General features: G+C 41.5%; 1 protein-coding gene across 1 annotated transcript in view; it reads left to right on the forward strand.

Annotated features, from left to right (window-relative positions):
- Ubr1 (Ubr1 ubiquitin ligase) overlaps nt 1-17259 on the forward strand; it is a 514997-nt gene that overhangs the window by 410515 nt on the left and 87223 nt on the right. The window contains 3 exon segments of the mRNA XM_071669737.1: nt 5919-6143; nt 12107-12316; nt 13990-14154. Of these exon segments, the coding sequence (XP_071525838.1) occupies nt 5919-6143; nt 12107-12316; nt 13990-14154 (600 nt within the window).

Here is a 17259-nt window from a genome sequence, read left to right on the forward strand (position 1 = left end):
GACATCATGCACTCCTGCCATAAACCTTCATTGACTGAGAACCAATCACTTTCCTCTCTTCCTACACGTACACATGCCTTACATCCTCGATAAAAACTTTTCACTGCTTCTAACAACTTACCTCCCACACCATGTACTCTTAATACCCTCCACAGAGCATCTCTATCAACTTTATCATATGCCTTCTCCAGATCCATAAATGCTACATACAAATCCATTTGCTCTTCTAAGTATTTCTCACATAAATTCCTCAAAGCAAACACCTGATCCACACATCCTCTACCCCTTCTGAAACCCCACTGCTCTTCCCCAGTCTGATGCTCTGTACATGCCTTCACCCTCTCAATCAATACCTTCCCATATAATTTCCCAGGAATACTCAACAGACTTATACCTCTGTAATTTGAGCACTCACCTTTATCCCCTTTGCCTTTGCGCAATGGCACTATGCATGCATTCCGCCAATCCTCAGGCACCTCACCATGAGTCATACATACATTAAATATCCTTACCAACCAATCAACAACAGAGTCACCCCCTTTTCTAATAAATTCCACTGCAATACCATCCAAAGCCACTCCCTTGCCAGCTTTCATCTTCTGCAAAGCTTTTACTACCTCTTCTATGTTTACCAAATCATTTTCCCTAACTCTCTCACTTTGCACACCACCTCGACCAAAACACCCAATCTCTTCCACTCTATCATCTAACACATTCAACAAACCTTCAAAATTCTTACTCCATCTCCTCACATCACCACTACTTGTTTTCACCTCCCATTAGCCCCCTTCACCGATGTTCCCATTTGTTCTCTTGTCTTACGCACTTTATTTACCCCTTTCCAAAACATCTTTTTATTCACCCTGAAATTTAATGATACTCCCTCTCCCAACTCTTATTTGCCCTCTTTTTCACCTCTTGCAACCTTTTTCTTGACCTCCTGCCTATTTCTTTTATACATCTCCCGGTCATTTGCATTATTTCCCTGCAAAAATTGTCCAAATGCCTCTATCTTCTCTTTCAGTAATAATTTTACTTCTTCAACCCACCCCTCTCTACCCTTTCTAATCTGCCCACCTCCCACACTTCTCATGCCACAAGCATCTTTTGCGCAAGCCATCACTGCTTCCCTAAATACATCCCATTCCTCCCCCGCTCCCCTTACATCCTTTGCTCTCACCTTTTTCCATTCTGTACTCAGTCTTTCCTGGTACTTCCTCACACAAGTCCCCTTTCCAAGCTCACCTACCCTCTCCACTTTCTTCATCCCAACATTGTCTCTTCTTTTCTGAAAACCTCTACAAATCTTCACCTTTGCCTCCACAAGATAATGATCAGACATGCCTCCAGTTGCACCTCTCAGCACATTAACATCCAAGAGTCTCTCTGTCGTGTACATATCATTTAACACATAAACCAGTAACACTCTCTAGCCGTATCTCCTACTTACATATGTATACTTATGTATATCTCTCTGAAACAGGAGTTGTGGGAGTACGTGATAGAATGTAAGAAAGTAAATTCCCGATTAATATGGGTAAAACTGAAAGTTGATGGAGAGAGATGGGTGATTATTGGTGCATATGCACCCGGGCATGAGAAGAAAGATCATGAGAGGCAAGTGTTGTGGGAGCAGCTGAATGAGTGTGTTAGTGGTTTTGATGCACGAGACCGGGTTATAGTGATGGGTAATTTGAATGCAAAGGTGAGTAATGTGGCAGTTGAGGGAATAATTGGTGTACATGGGGTGTTCAGTGTTGTAAATGGAAATGGTGAAGAGCTTGTAGATTTATGTGCTGAAAAAGGACTGATGATTGGGAATACCTGGTTTAAAAAGCGAGATATACATAAGTATACTTATGTAAGTAGGAGAGATGGCCAGAGAGCGTTATTGGATTACGTGTTAATTGACAGGCGCGCGAAAGAGAGACTTTTGGATGTTAATGTGCTGAGAGGTGCAACTGGAGGGATGTCTGATCATTATCTTGTGGAGGCTAAGGTGAAGATTTGTATGGGTTTTCAGAAAAGAAGAGTGAATGTTGGGGTGAAGAGGGTGGTGAGAGTAAGTGAGCTTGGGAAGGAGACTTGTGTGAGGAAGTACCAGGAGAGACTGAGTACAGAATGAAAAAGGGTGATAACAATGGAAGTAAGGGGAGTGGGGGAGGAATGGGATGTATTTAGGGAATCAGTGATGGATTGCGCAAAAGATGCTTGTGGCATGAGAAGAGTGGGAGGAGGGTTGATTAGAAAGGGTAGTGAGTGGTGGGATGAAGAAGTAAGAGCATTAGTGAAAGAGAAGAGAGAGGCATTTGGACGATTTTTGCAGGGAAAAAATGCAGTTGAGTGGGAGACGTATAAAAGAAAGAGACAGGAGGTCAAGAGAAAGGTGCAAGAGGTGAAAAAAAGGGCAAATGAGAGTTGGGGTGAGAGAGTATCATTAAATTTTAGGGAGAATAAAAAGATGTTCTGGAAGGAGGTAAATAAAGTGCGTAAGACAAGGGAGCAAATGGGAACTTCAGTGAAGGGCGCAAATGGGGAGGTGATAACAAGTAGTGGTGATGTGAGAAGGAGATGGAGTGAGTATTTTGAAGGTTTTTTGAATGTGTTTGATGATAGAGTGGCAGATATAGGGTGTTTTGGTCGAGGTGGTGTGCAAAGTGAGAGGGTTAGGGAATATGATTTGGTAAACAGAGAAGAGGTAGTAAAAGCTTTGCGGAAGATGAAAGCCGGCAAGGCAACAGGTTTGGATGGTATTGCAGTGGAATTTATTAAAAAAGGGGGTGACTGTATTGTTGACTGGTTGGTAAGGTTATTTAATGTATGTATGACCCACGGTGAGGTGCCTGAGGATTGGCGGAATGCGTGCATAGTGCCATTGTACAAAGGCAAAGGGGATAAGAGTGAGTGCTCAAATTACAGAGGTATAAGTTTGTTGAGTATTCCTGGTAAATTATATGGGAGGATATTGATTGAGAGGGTGAAGGCATGTACAGAGCATCAGATTGGGGAAGAGCAGTGTGGTTTCAGAAGTGGTAGAGGATGTGTGGATCAGGTGTTTGCTTTGAAGAATGTATGTGAGAAATACTTAGAAAAGCAAATGGATTTGTATGTAGCATTTATGGATCTGGAGAAGGCATATGATAGAGTTGATAGAGATGCTCTGTGGAAGGTATTAAGAATATATGGTGTGGGAGGCAAGTTGTTAGAAGCAGTGAAAAGTTTTTATCGAGGATGTAAGGCATGTGTACGTGTAGGAAGAGAGGAAAGTGATTGGTTCTCAGTGAATGTAGGTTTGCGGCAGGGGTGTGTGATGTCTCCATGGTTGTTGAATTTGTTTATGGATGGGGTTGTTAGGGAGGTGAATGCAAGAGTTTTGGAAAGAGGGGCAAGTATGAAGTCTGTTGGGGATGAGAGAGCTTGGGAAGTGAGTCAGTTGTTGTCCGCTGATGATACAGCGCTGGTGGCTGATTCATGTGAGAAACTGCAGAAGCTGGTGACTGAGTTTGGTAAAGTGTGTGAAAGAAGAAAGTTAAGAGTAAATGTGAATAAGAGCAAGGTAATTAGGTACAGTAGGGTTGAGGGTCAAGTCAATTGGGAGGTAAGTTTGAATGGAGAAAAACTGGAGGAAGTGAAGTGTTTTAGATATCTGGGAGTGGATCTGTCAGCGGATGGAACCATGGAAGCGGAAGTGTATCATAGGGTGGGGGAGGAGGCGAAAATCCTGGGAGCCTTGAAGAATGTGTGGAAGTCGAGAACATTATCTCGGAAAGCAAAAATGGGTATGTTTGAAGGAATAGTGGTTCCAACAATGTTGTATGGTTGCGAGGTGTGGGCTATGGATAGAGTTGTGCGCAGGAGGATGGATGTGCTGGAAATGAGATGTTTGAGGACAATGTGTGGTGTGAGGTGGTTTGATCGAGTAAGTAACGTAAGGGTAAGAGAGATGTGTGGAAATAAAAAGAGCGTGGTTGAGAGAGCAGAAGAGGGTGTTTTGAAATGGTTTGAGCACATGGAGAGAATGAGTGAGGAAAGATTGACCAAGAGGATATATGTGTCGGAGGTGGAGGGAACGAGGAGAAGTGGGAGACCAAATTGGAGGTGGAAAGATGGAGTGAAAAAGATTTTGTGTGATCGGGGCCTGAACATGCAGGAGGGTGAAAGGAGGGCAAGGAATAGAGTGAATTGGATCGATGTGGTATACAGGGGTTGACGTGCTGTCAGTGGATTGAATCAGGGCATGTGAAGCGTCTGGGGTAAACCATGGAAAGCTGTGTAGGTATGTATATTTGCATGTGTGGACGTATGTAAATAAAAAGAGCGTGGTTGAGAGAGCAGAAGAGGGTGTTTTGAAATGGTTTGGGCACATGGAGAGAATGAGTGAGGAAAGATTGACCAAGAGGATATATGTGTCGGAGGTGGAGGGAACGAGGAGAAGAGGGAGACCAAATTGGAGGTGGAAAGATGGAGTGAAAAAGATTTTGTGTGATCGGGGCCTGAACATGCAGGAGGGTGAAAGGAGGGCAAGGAATAGAGTGAATTGGAGCGATGTGGTATACCGGGGTTGACATGCTGTCAGTGGATTGAATCGGGGCATGTGAAGCGTCTGGGGTAAACCATGGAAAGCTGTGTAGGTATGTATATTTGCGTGTGTGGACGTATGTATATACATGTGTATGGGGGTGGGTTGGGCCATTTCTTTCGTCTGTTTCCTTGCGCTACCTCGCAAACGCGGGAGACAGCGACAAAGCAAAAAAAAAAAAAAAAAAATCTCTCTTTTTAAACCAGGTATTCCCAATCACCAGACCTATTTCAGCACATAAATCTACAAGCTTTTCAACTTTGCTATTACAACACTGAACACCCCATGTACACCAATTATTCCTTCAACTGCCACATTCCTCACCTTTGCATTCAAATAACTCATCACTATAACCTGGTCTCATGCATCAAAACTGCTAACACACTCTCTCAGTTGCTCCCTAAACACTTGCTTCTCCTGATCTTTCTTCTCATGCCCACATGGATATGCACCAATAATCACCCATCTCTCTCGATCCACTTTCAGTTTTCCCCATATCAATCTAGAGTTTACTTTCTTACACTCTGTCACATACTTCCACCACTCCCGTTTCAGGAGTAGTGCTACTCCTTCCCTTGCTCTTGTCTTCCCACCAATCCCTGACTTTACTCCCAAAACATTCCCAAACCCTTGAGCTTCATTTTACGGAGAGCCAAAACATCCAGGTTTCTTTCTTCAAACATACTACCTATCTCTCCTTTTTTCTCATCTTGGTTACATCCACACACATTTAGACACCCCAATCTAAGCCTTCGAGGAGGATGAGCACTCCCTGCATGACTCCTTCTTCTGCTTCCCCTTTTAGAAAGTTAAAATACAAGGAGGGGAGGGTTTCTAGCCCGCCGCTCCCATCCCCTTTAGTCGCCTTCATCACTTGTTACTCTCTGGTATTGAATAATTCATTTAATCAACATCTTACCATTGTGGTATATCATGATGCCTCCCTAACAACCGATGTGTCCATGGTCATGCTGCAGTAACATACAATAATGAATGACCCATGTCACCTGCTTTGAGAGAGAGAGAATTTTTGTATCATTCTTCAACATTAGGAATGATATATACTTGGTGTGTCGAGAAGCTGGAGTTTAAATTTATCCTTGCTACTGTCTATGCATCTCTGTGTAAAGTAAATGCACACACACACACACACACACACACACACCTCCAAGAGCATGTTTCTTTAAACATGACTTTAAACCATCAAGTTAAGGTAAAAGCATTTTGAATTCCACATGTATTTATTTTCATAATTTGATTACTTGTAGCTTGCTAAAGAAATTCAGTAGGAAAAGAAAAGCCATTGATAATTATGACTAATAGTATGTGTGATTTTTAGGGTGTTGATGGAAAGGAAGAGGAAGAAGACTACAGCAGCTGTGCTGAGGGTATTTGGACACCTCCGACTCTACCCACAGTAGCAGTTGATCTCATGTCAGTATCCTCTCCTGAAGCTGCAGAAGCATTCACAGATCTCTTTAATAACCCTGCAGCTACAACTATGCCCACCTTTCCCAGTCAGACTTCAGATATGATGTCCAGCTTTGCTCATGCTGTTTATATGGTGAGTCTGATGTTGTTTTAGCTGAGAGTACAAACAAATTAATATATGTGGTAGTTTTGATAAATGATATATGATTCCATACCATCTCGGACACATCCTCATCCAAAATATACTTACTCCATCCTCTACAACAATGTCAAAATTGACTAACCAACTTCATTACTGGCTGTAAGCCAGAAACACTCGCAGAGGCTTCATCTTGAGAATCCTCAATCTGTAAAATGGAATTCCCTATAGAACAGTTCTTTCTCCAGCTCTCTTCAGTCTCTTCTCATGTGACTGTCCATGACCTTCCATGGACCACAGTATGAAAATACTCTTATGCAGATGACTTTACGAACACATCATGGCACATCAACACTCCGCAATCAACATCAAACATTTAACACTATTGTGCTCTTGGAACAATACCTTACCCTAAAGAAAATGAGTGCATCACCACAGAAGACTCTGTATCTCTGAAGACTGTTCATTCTGGAACTCCCTCAAGGGGGTGGCTATGGTAATAGAGTCTCCATAACTCGTGAACTCCAGTGCCCCTTCTTATCCTTTGTACTTCATCCTTAACAGGCCACTGGCAGAGGGCAAGTTTGGTGCAGTGTTTACATAGTCTTCTACTTAATATTCCTACTGACTACTACCTAACACTCTTGCCAAATAATCCTACCCACTATTGCTACCTAATGTTTCTTCCTAATGCTCCTACCTAAATGTTCTTGCCTACTAATTCTATCTATTGCTCCTACCATTTTGCCACAAGGCAGGGTTAACACATAGTGCTCCCACAAAAAAAATCTTGTTACAAAGAATGTGTTGTGTGAGGTAAGTGTTTTCAAGTGTTATGGATGACAAAGGAGACAATGTGTGTTTGTGGACAGAATGCCAGTAGTACACATGTGGGTGAGGCAGAAAAAAGACGGCTTCTTGGGTTGGTGGAGTGCAGCTCAACAACCATGGTATGGTAATTTAAGATCTATATTGGCTTCATTGTCCACTTTTGATCCTATTGATAGAGTGATACTTTAAATGTAACTTTTAGTTATCCTAATGATTTTGGTAGGAATTTAGTCAGTGTCTACCACAAAATTATCCTTTGATGATAAACCTGGGGTTTATTAGATACCCTGTAAAGATTGTAATGCATATATTGGTCAGACTGGCCATAGTCCAAACATTAGAATGAGTGGACATAAATATGCTCTTAGGTATGGCCAGGAAAATTCTGCTATTTTTAATCATATTTAAAATGGGGTCACACTATTGACTGGGATGGGGTGGTTAGGGAGGTGAATGCAAGAGTTTTGGAAAGAGGGGCAAGTATGAAGTCTGTTGGGGATGAAAGAGCTTGGGAAGTGAGTCAGTTGTTGTTTGCTGATGATACAGCACTGGTGGCTGAATCATGTGAGAAACTGCAGAAGCTGGTGACTGAGTTTGGTAAAGTGTGTGAAAGAAGAAAGTTAAGAGTAAATGTGAATAAGAGCAAGGTAATTAGGTACAGTAGGGTTGAGGGTCAAGTCAATTGGGAGGTAAGTTTGAATGGAGAAAAACTGGAGGAAGTGAAGTGTTTTAGATATCTGGGAGTGGATCTGGCAGCGGATGGAACCATGGAAGCGGAAGTGTATCATAGGGTGGGGGAGGAGGCGAAAATCCTGGGAGCCTTGAAGAATGTGTGGAAGTCGAGAACATTATCTCGGAAAGCAAAAATGGGTATGTTTGAAGGAATAGTGGTTCCAACAATGTTGTATGGTTGCGAGGTGTGGGCTATGGATAGAGTTGTGCGCAGGAGGATGGATGTGCTGGAAATGAGATGTTTGAGGACAATGTGTGGTGTGAGGTGGTTTGATCGAGTAAGTAACGTAAGGGTAAGAGAGATGTGTGGAAATAAAAAGAGCGTGGTTGAGAGAGCAGAAGAGGGTGTTTTGAAATGGTTTGAGCACATGGAGAGAATGAGTGAGGAAAGATTGACCAAGAGGATATATGTGTCGGAGGTGGAGGGAACGAGGAGAAGTGGGAGACCAAATTGGAGGTGGAAAGATGGAGTGAAAAAGATTTTGTGTGATCGGGGCCTGAACATGCAGGAGGGTGAAAGGAGGGCAAGGAATAGAGTGAATTGGATCGATGTGGTATACAGGGGTTGACGTGCTGTCAGTGGATTGAATCGGGGCATGTGAAGCGTCTGGGGTAAACCATGGAAAGCTGTGTAGGTATGTATATTTGCGTGTGTGGACGTATGTATATACATGTGTATGGGGGTGGGTTGGGCCATTTCTTTCGTCTGTTTCCTTGCGCTACCTCGCAAACGCGGGAGACAGTGACAAAGCAAAAAAAAAAAAAAAGAAAGAAAAAGAAATGTATATGTTGAAATGTATAGGTATGTACATGTGCGTGTGTGGACGTGTATGTATATGCATGTGTATGTGGTTGGGTTGGGCCATTCTTTTGTCTGTTTCCTTGCGCTACCTCGCTAACGCAGGAGACAGCGACAAAGTATAGTAAACTAAAAAAATATTAATGTTCTTTTTAAGTGAAGTAAAAATGATTTAATTGAAATTTAAGCATACCTTTAGGCACCTAGCCAAATGTCTGCCATAGTAGAGACCCACTACACTGAGTTGAGGACATCTCTCAGGTGCTGCCTCTTCTTGTCAATCCTTAAAAAGTTTATTAAAAGATATGATAAGTAATACTAATTTTTTCCAATGTATATTTATTTGTCATTTGAAACATATATTTGACTTCAATAACTAGAACATGCATTCGCAAATGCTTATATCATCATGGTCAGTGTGACCCTGAATTTTGATGTCCATGAGAGTTAGATAGCCAAAATAAACATACTTGTCTTCAGTACACCTGGTAAGTATCTGCCCATACATAACATGTTGACCAGGAACACAGGAGTTGATAAAGTCCTTCCGCAAATCAAAGTCGATGATGTCAAGTGGTAACATGTTGTCCACAAAGAAAGTGATTAACTAATTAAAAAGAAATACAAATTCATTGTTTCTTCATAAACATAAAGTGACATATAAAGACTTTTAAACAAAGTTCAAAGAGTGTTAAGTAGATTTATTGACCTCTTCAAAGAGAGCCTTGGTGACTCTAGTCAGTCCAGTATAGTCAGCTAAACCCATGGTTTTCTGCCTCTTGTCGCTCAGGTGCTGCAGACAGCCACTTGGTTGCTTCTTCCTTTTCTGGATTGCCACCCCGTCCTTGATGCGCTGGTCAAACTGATTCTGGATGCGAGAGTTGTGTCAGGAGACGATATCATTTAAGTTTGTTTTGGCTCTTTGCTTGTCAAGAGTAAGTTCTTGTTCGGAAGACACAGGAAGTGCTTGTATTTTAGGTTCTGCTCATCCTTGGGGTTCATGTATTCAAAATATTTGTCCAGATATGGCTAAGGGTTACCAGATTCAGTTTTTCTGCTAGGAGCTCCAGTTGCTTGACTTGAGGTTGAAGCACTGACAACACTAGGTTCTCCTTCACCTTCAAGCATTGAAACACATTCGATTTCTGTCTCAGTCTCTTTCAGAGTCTTCGTGACAAAATGAGACTTCATCTTTAAATAATCTTTGGTCACACCAAAATTATTCGAAAAGACACTGTATGAAAGGTTACTGTATTGAGTTTTGTTATTCTTAGAATAAGTTTATTATAGTCAAAAGCTGAAAAGAGACAAAAAAAAAAAGTACATATAAAGGATCATAGAATGTCTGACTGTCCAGCATTGATTAGAAATAGACTGTTGGTCCCCATTCTAGTCCTAACTGGGAAAAGGACTGACTTTCCCGATCATGGTCCTCATAATGGACCAAGTTCTAGGAATTCAGACCTCTTTGGAACTCGGTCTTACCCACCTTTGTATATACACATGTACATATTCATACTTGCTCACCTTCATCCATTCCAAGCTCTACCCTGCCTCGCAGGAAACAGCATCACCACCCCTTGCATCAGCAAGATAGCACCAGGAAACAAAGGAAAAAAGTTCACACCTGCTCACACTTATTCTTTAGCTTTCATGTGTAATGCACTGTAACCACAACTTCCCATCCACATCTAGGCTCAACACACCTTTCATTGGTTTACCTTATACATTTCACATGCCTTGGTTCAGTCCATTAACAGTATGTTGACCCCAGTATACCACTTCGTTCCAGCTCACTATTCCATGCACGCCTTTCACCCTTGTGCATGTTCAGGCCCCATTGCTCAAAATTCTTTTCACTCTATCCCTCCACCTTCAATTTGGTCGTCTGCTTCTCCTTGTTTCCTCCACCTCTGACACATATATCCTTCTTGTGAACCTTTCCTCTCTCATTCTCTCCATATGTCCAAACTATTTCAATGTACCCTCTTCTGCTCTCTCAACCACACTCTTTTTATTACCACACATTTCTCTTACCCTTTCATTACTTACTTGATCAAACCACCTCACCACATATTTTCAAACATTTCATTTCCAATACATCCTCTGTCCTCTGTACAACTTTGTTTATAGCCCATGCCTCATAACCACATAATGTTGTTGGAACTACAATTCCATCTAACACACCCATTTTTGCTCAAGATACTCTCTCTTTCCACACATTCTTCATCGCTCCCAGAACCTTTGCCTTCTCCCCCACTGTGTGACTCACTTCCGCTTCCAAGGTTCCATTCGCTGCCAAGTCCACTTCCAGATGTCTAAAAGACTTAACTTTCCCAATTTTTTTTCCATACAAACTTACATCCCAACTAACTTGTCCTTCAACCCTGCTGAACCTAATATTTAAACTCAGCTTTCTCCTTTCACTCACTTTTCCAAACTCAGTCACCAACTTCTGCAGTTTTTCACTTGAATCAGCCACCAGTGCTATATCATCGGCAAACAACAACTGACTCACTTGACGCCCTCTCATCCCCAGCAGACTGCACAGTCACATGCAAAAGATGGGTGGTGGGTAGATTAGAAAGGGTAGTGAGTGGTGGGATGAAGAAGTAATGATCAATGAAAGACAAAAGAGAGGTGTTTGGATGGTACTTACATGGAAGAAGTGCAGATAACTGGGAGATATATAAGAGAAAGTGGCAGAAGGTCAAGAGGAAGGTGCAAGGGTGAAAAATAGGGCAAATGAGAGTCGGGGTGAGAGAGTATCATTAATTTTTAGAGAATAAAAAGATGTTTTGGAAGGAGGCAAATAATTTATGAAAGAACAATTGGGAACATCAGAGAAGGGGGCAAAAGGGGAAGTGATAACAGTTGGAGATGGAGTGAGTATTTTGAAGGATTGTTAGATATGATAATAGAGTAGCAGATGTAGGGAACTTTGTTTAGGATGGTATGCGAAGTGAGAGAGTCATGGAGAATGGTTTGGTGAAGAGAGAAGAGGCAGTGAAAGCCTTGTGGAAGATGAAATGAAGCAAGGCAGTGGGAGTGGATGGTATTGCAATTGAATTCATTAAGAAAGAGGGTGACTGTGTTGTTGATTGGTGGGTAAGGATATTCATTGTATGTATGGATCTTAGTGGAATGCATTTATAGTGCCGTTGTTTAAAAGCGGTGTTGATGAAAGTGAGTCTTCAGTCTGTGAAGGCATAAGTTAGGTAAGTATAACTGGTAAAGTGTATGGTAGGGTATTGATTAAGAGTGTGATGGCACATACAGAGCATCAGATTGGGAAGGAGCAGTTTGGTTTCAGAAGTGATAGAGATTGTGTGGATCAGGTGTTTAAAGAATGTGTGTGAGAAATACCTGGAGAAACAGATGGATTTGTATGTGGCATTTATGCATCTGGAGAAGGCATATGATAGGGTTGATAAAGATGCTTTGTGGAAGGTCTAAGGTGAGTAAAAGTCTGAATCATTTCTTTTAAAGCTTTTTTGTTTGCTTTCAATAAATGAAGTGAATTTTTCTTGTAGGTAATACCCTGCCTCATTGTTATTTAAATGTAAGTGATAACTTTTATATTTGTGCTTCACAGCATGGTTTAGGTGTTAATCCCAACTTTTCAAGTAGACGTATTCCTCTCATGGTGTGGGACACTGCAGCCTACACTATTCACACCTTAGAAGAGACTCAGCGCAATGCCAGTCGTGCCCTCCTCACCTCACTATCTTCTCGTCAGCGAGACTGTCTTGCTGCTCTTGTCAAGTTTGCAGCACATGTTCCTCTTTGTGTGAAAAAGAAGCAGGTAAGTTTCTGTCTACAAATATTTAAGAAAACACTTAAACTTATAATGTATTTTTCTTGCTTTTTTTATTTTGTAGTTTTAAGAACAGACCTGTAAGAGCCTTATTACATATAACCAGTTTATTGCTGTACATATATCACAACCAGAGGCTGTCATCTATAGTCAGGCCTCAAAGACTTTTCTGTGGTATACTTTGACAGAACCATTTGCCATGTTTCAGCCAATGCACAGCATGACTCCCTTCATATATCTGATCACTCCAGTGCCTTTTATCCCATGCATGTTCTTATCCCCCTTAAAGTTAAGGCTTTGATACCATAAAGTCTCTTGTACTTTATCCTTGTATCTTCTGCTCAGTCTCTACTTCACCCTTGCTCCCATTGCTTTTGACACAGATATTCTTTGTCAACTTGTCTTCACTTGTCTTCTCCATTTGCCTGATCTCTTTCAGCTTACTGTGGCCAGAATTTTAAATCAGTATTTGCTACTATACCTTATTTAGCTTACCTCATGGCACAGTATCTTCATGCATTTCATTACTATCACATCCACCCTCCTGTCCTTAGCATTCAAGGCCCAAGACAACACTCCCAGGATCCCCATTTCTACCTTTGCTATTACAGACTTTGGCCTTTCATTCCATACACTGCTCAACACAACGAAGCCCTCAACCTTGCTTTTCCATCAAGTGACTCACTTTAGCTCTCATAGCTCCCTCTGGTCTCATGTCACTTCATAGGCAGTGAAGCACTTTGCTCCTTTAGCTCTTCATCTTTAAACTCCAACAGTCCTGTCTTAACACACATACACACACACATACGCACACATGCACGAGGATACAGATAATCACCAAAGGAAAAATGATTGTGAAAATTCATTGTTTGTTCATATTGGAACTTTTCAGTGAGTAACTAAATTATGTGTATGCAAATCAATGTCCCTGACGTTGCCTACAAGTAGTTACACAACAAGCAAAAAGTCATCTTTGAAGAGGCTGTGTCATTGACAGATGGAAAGACATACATTCTTTAAAGAGAGACCTTACCCTCTAGAGGATACCATCATATCCTTGCTTATGCATGGATTGAAGTCTTAGGAGAACTGCAGGAACCCCAAAAAAGTCATCCTAGGGTTGTCTGATAATCATATGCACCTTTCTTTCCCAAACAAATGCCCCAGACCACTTTTTATAATGTTTAGTCCAAGCTTATGGATGTAGATAACTTCTTAATCATTGCATTAATCCCATTTAAGGGGTCATGGAAGTGTAGGATCAGTCATGTATAGTAGATAAGATAAATGAAGAAAAATTATAGGTAACCATTCCAATAGTTGGCCAAGCCTGCTGTAAAATGATTAAATCAACCCTTGTATGCTTCAGCTGTTCAGGACTAGGTACGCCATATGATGTTGATTTCATTTCTTCAAGCAGAAAAATCATTGTTTAGTTTTATTTGTTTGAAGGTATCAATCTGTTTGCTGCAGAAATGTTTCAGGAATATGATGAATGTATCACCTAACTTAGATTTTTTAGAAAACACCCGACATATTGAGATTTGTGGATGAAACAAAAGTACAGGCATTTTTTGTTCATGAAAAAAATGAAAGTTTAGCATTTCGTGATCATGAATCAGAATGTACTGTAAATAGATAAGTTTTATTCTCTTTTTCAGAATATTGAAGGTGCTGTTGTTCGTCTTCTGAGTGTCTTGCTTGAAGGAGGTGAAACCACCCCCTGTGTCTTAGAATGGGATGCATTTAGCATACTGGTGACTCTTAGCCTTGGATTGCCATCAGTTTTCCCAAACATACAAGGACTAGCCATCGGTTCTGTGCAGGTAAGTCTTTGTGTGATGTTTCTATGCATTTCAATCCCTGTCATATTTGTCATTGGTCTTCGTGTCACACCAACCCATTAATTGTAATGTCATACACTATCCTAGTAACTCCCTATTTTGCGTTCTCTCCATGTCCCCAAACCACCTCGGAGTGTTGCATTACCCAGCGTACTGCTTCACAATTCATACCTTTTGCATTCCCTACCTTTCCAAATCTCTGATACATCCCTTCATTTCATTTTTCATTCCACCTAGTCACACCGCATGCTCCTCTCACATAGCTCATTTCTGCAGCTTGGATTCTTGACCTATGTCATTCATTGAATGTCCTTGTTTCCTCCCCTATCACATTTTCTAGTCTTTTTCCCCTCGTATCTCATAATGCAGTTGAGCACACTTTCTCCTCTCACTTTATAGAGCTTTGTAAAATCTATGGTGAAAGAGAAAAAAGAGGCATTTGGACAATACAAGGAAGGAGTGCAAATGACTGGGAGATTTATAAAAGAAAGCGGCAGGTCAAAAGGAAAGTGCAAGGGTTAAAAAAGAAGACAAGTGAGAGTTGGGGTGAGAGAGTATCATTAAACTTTAGAGAGAATAAACTCCTGAAACAGGAGTGGTGGGAGTATGTGATACAGTGTAAGAAAGTAAACTCTAGATTGATGTGGGTGAAATTGAAAGTGGATGGAGAGAGATGGGTGATAATGGTGCATATGCACCTGGGCATGAGAAGAAAGATCATGAGAGGCAAGTGTTTTGGGAGCAGCTGAGTGAGTGTGTTAGTAGTTTTGATGCATGAGACCGGGTTATAGTGGTGGGTGATTTGAATGCAAAGGTGAGTAATGTGGCAGTTGAGGGAATGATTGGTGTACATGGGGTGTTCAGTGTTGTAAATGGAAATGGTGAAGAGCTTGTAGATTTATGTGCTGAAAAAGGACTGGTGATTGGGAATACCTGGTTTAAAAAGAGGGATATACATAAGTATGCGTGAGTAAGTAGGAGAGATGGCCAGAGAGCGTTATTGGATTACTTGTTAATTGATAGGCACGCGAAAGAGACTTTTGGATATTAATGTGCTGAGAGGTGCAACTGGAGGGATGTCTGATCATTATCTTGTGGAGGCGAAAAGAAGAGAGAATGTTGGGGTGAAGAGAGTGGTGAGAGTAAGTGAGCTTGGGAAGGAGACTTGTGTGAGGAAGTACCAGGAGAGACTGAGTACAGAATGGAAAAAGGTGAGAACAAAGGAGGTAAGGGGAGTGGGGGGTTGGAATAGGATGTATTTAAGGAAGTAGTGATGGCTTGCGCAAAAGATGCTTGTGGCATGAGAAGCATGGGAGGTGGGCAGATTAGAAAGGGTAGTGAGTGATGGGATGAAGAAGTAAGATTATTAGTGAAAGAGAAGAGAGAGGCATTTGGACGATTCTTGCAGGGAAAAAATGCAAATGAGTGGGAGATGTATAAAAGAAAGAGGCAGGAGGTCAAGATAAAGGTACGAGAGGTGAAAAAGAGGGCAAATGAGAGTTAGGGTGAGAGAGTATCATTGAATTTTAGGGAGAATAAAAAGATGTTTTGGAAGGAGGTAAATAAAGTGCGTAAGACAAGGGAACAAATGGGAACTTCAGTGAAGAGGGCTAATGGGGAGGAGATAACAAGTAGTGGTGATGTGAGGAGATGGAGTGAGTATCTTGAAAGTTTGTTGAATGTGTTTGATGATAGAGTGGCAGATATAGGGTGTTTTGGTCGAGGTGGTGTGCAAAGTGAAAGGGTTAGGGAGAATGATTTGGTAAACAGAGAAGAGGTAGTAAAAGCTTTGCAGAAGATGAAAGCCGGCAAGGCAGTGGGTTCGGATGGTATTGCAGTGGAATTTATTAAAAAAGGGGTGACTGTATTGTTGACTGGTTGGTAAGGTTATTTAATGTATGTATGAATCATGGTGAGGTGCCTGAGGATTAGCAGAATGCATGCATGGTGCCATTGTACAAAGGCAAAGGGGATAAAAGTGAATGCTCAACTTAGAGGTATAAGTTTGTTAAGTATTCCTGGGAAATTGTCTGGGAGGGTATTGATTGAGAGGGTGAAGGCATGTACAGAGCATCAGATTAGGTAAGAGCAGTGTGGTTTCAGAAGTGGTAAAGGATGTGTGGATCAGGTGTTTGCTTTGAAGAATGTATGTGAGAAATACTTAGAAAAGCAAATGGATTTGTATGTAGCATTTATGGATCTGGAGAAGGCATATGACAGAGTTGATAGAGATGCTCTCTGGAAGGTATTAAGAATATAAGGTGTGGGAGGCAAGTTGTTAGAAGCAGTGAAAAGTTTTTATCGAGGATGTAAGGCACGTGTACGTGTAGGAAGAGAGGAAGGTGATTGGTTCTCAGGTAATGTAGGTTTGCGGCAGGGGTGTGTGATGTCTCCATGGTTGTTTAATTTGTTTATGTATGGGGTTGTTAGGGAGGTGAATGCAAGAGTTTTGGAAAGAGGGGCAAGTATGCAGTCTGTTGTGGATGAGAGAGCTTGGGAAGTGAGTCAATTGTTGTTCGCTGATGATAGGGCACTGGTGGCTGATTCGTGTGAGAAACTGCTGAAGCTGGTGACTGAGCTTGGTAAAGTGTGTGAAAGAAGAAAGCTGAGAGTAAATGTGAATAAGAGCAAGGTTGTTAGGTACAGTACGGTTAAGGGACAAGTCAATTGGGAGGTAAGTTTGAATAGAGAAAAACTGGAGGAAGTGAAGTGTTGTAGATATCTAGGAGTGGATTTGGCAGCGGATGGAACCATGAAATTGGAAGTGAATCATAGGGTGGGGGAAGGGGACGAAAATTCTGGAAGCGTTGAAGAATGTGTGGAAGTCGAGAACATTATCTCCGAAAGCAAAGATGGGTATGTTTGAAGGAATAGTGGTTCCAACGATGTTATATGGTTGCGAGGTGTGGGCTATAGATAGAGTTGTGCGAAGGAGGGTGGATGTGCTGGAAATGAGATGTTTGAGGACAACATGTTGTGTGAGGTGGTATGATCGAGTAAGTAATAATAGGGTAAGAGAAATGTGTGGTGATAAAAATAGTGTGGTTGAGAGAGCAGAAGAGGGTGTTTTGAAATGGTTTGGTCACA

The sequence above is a fragment of the Panulirus ornatus genome, chromosome 14, assembly GCF_036320965.1.
Source record: "Panulirus ornatus isolate Po-2019 chromosome 14, ASM3632096v1, whole genome shotgun sequence".
Taxonomy (NCBI): Eukaryota; Metazoa; Arthropoda; class Malacostraca; order Decapoda; family Palinuridae; genus Panulirus; species Panulirus ornatus.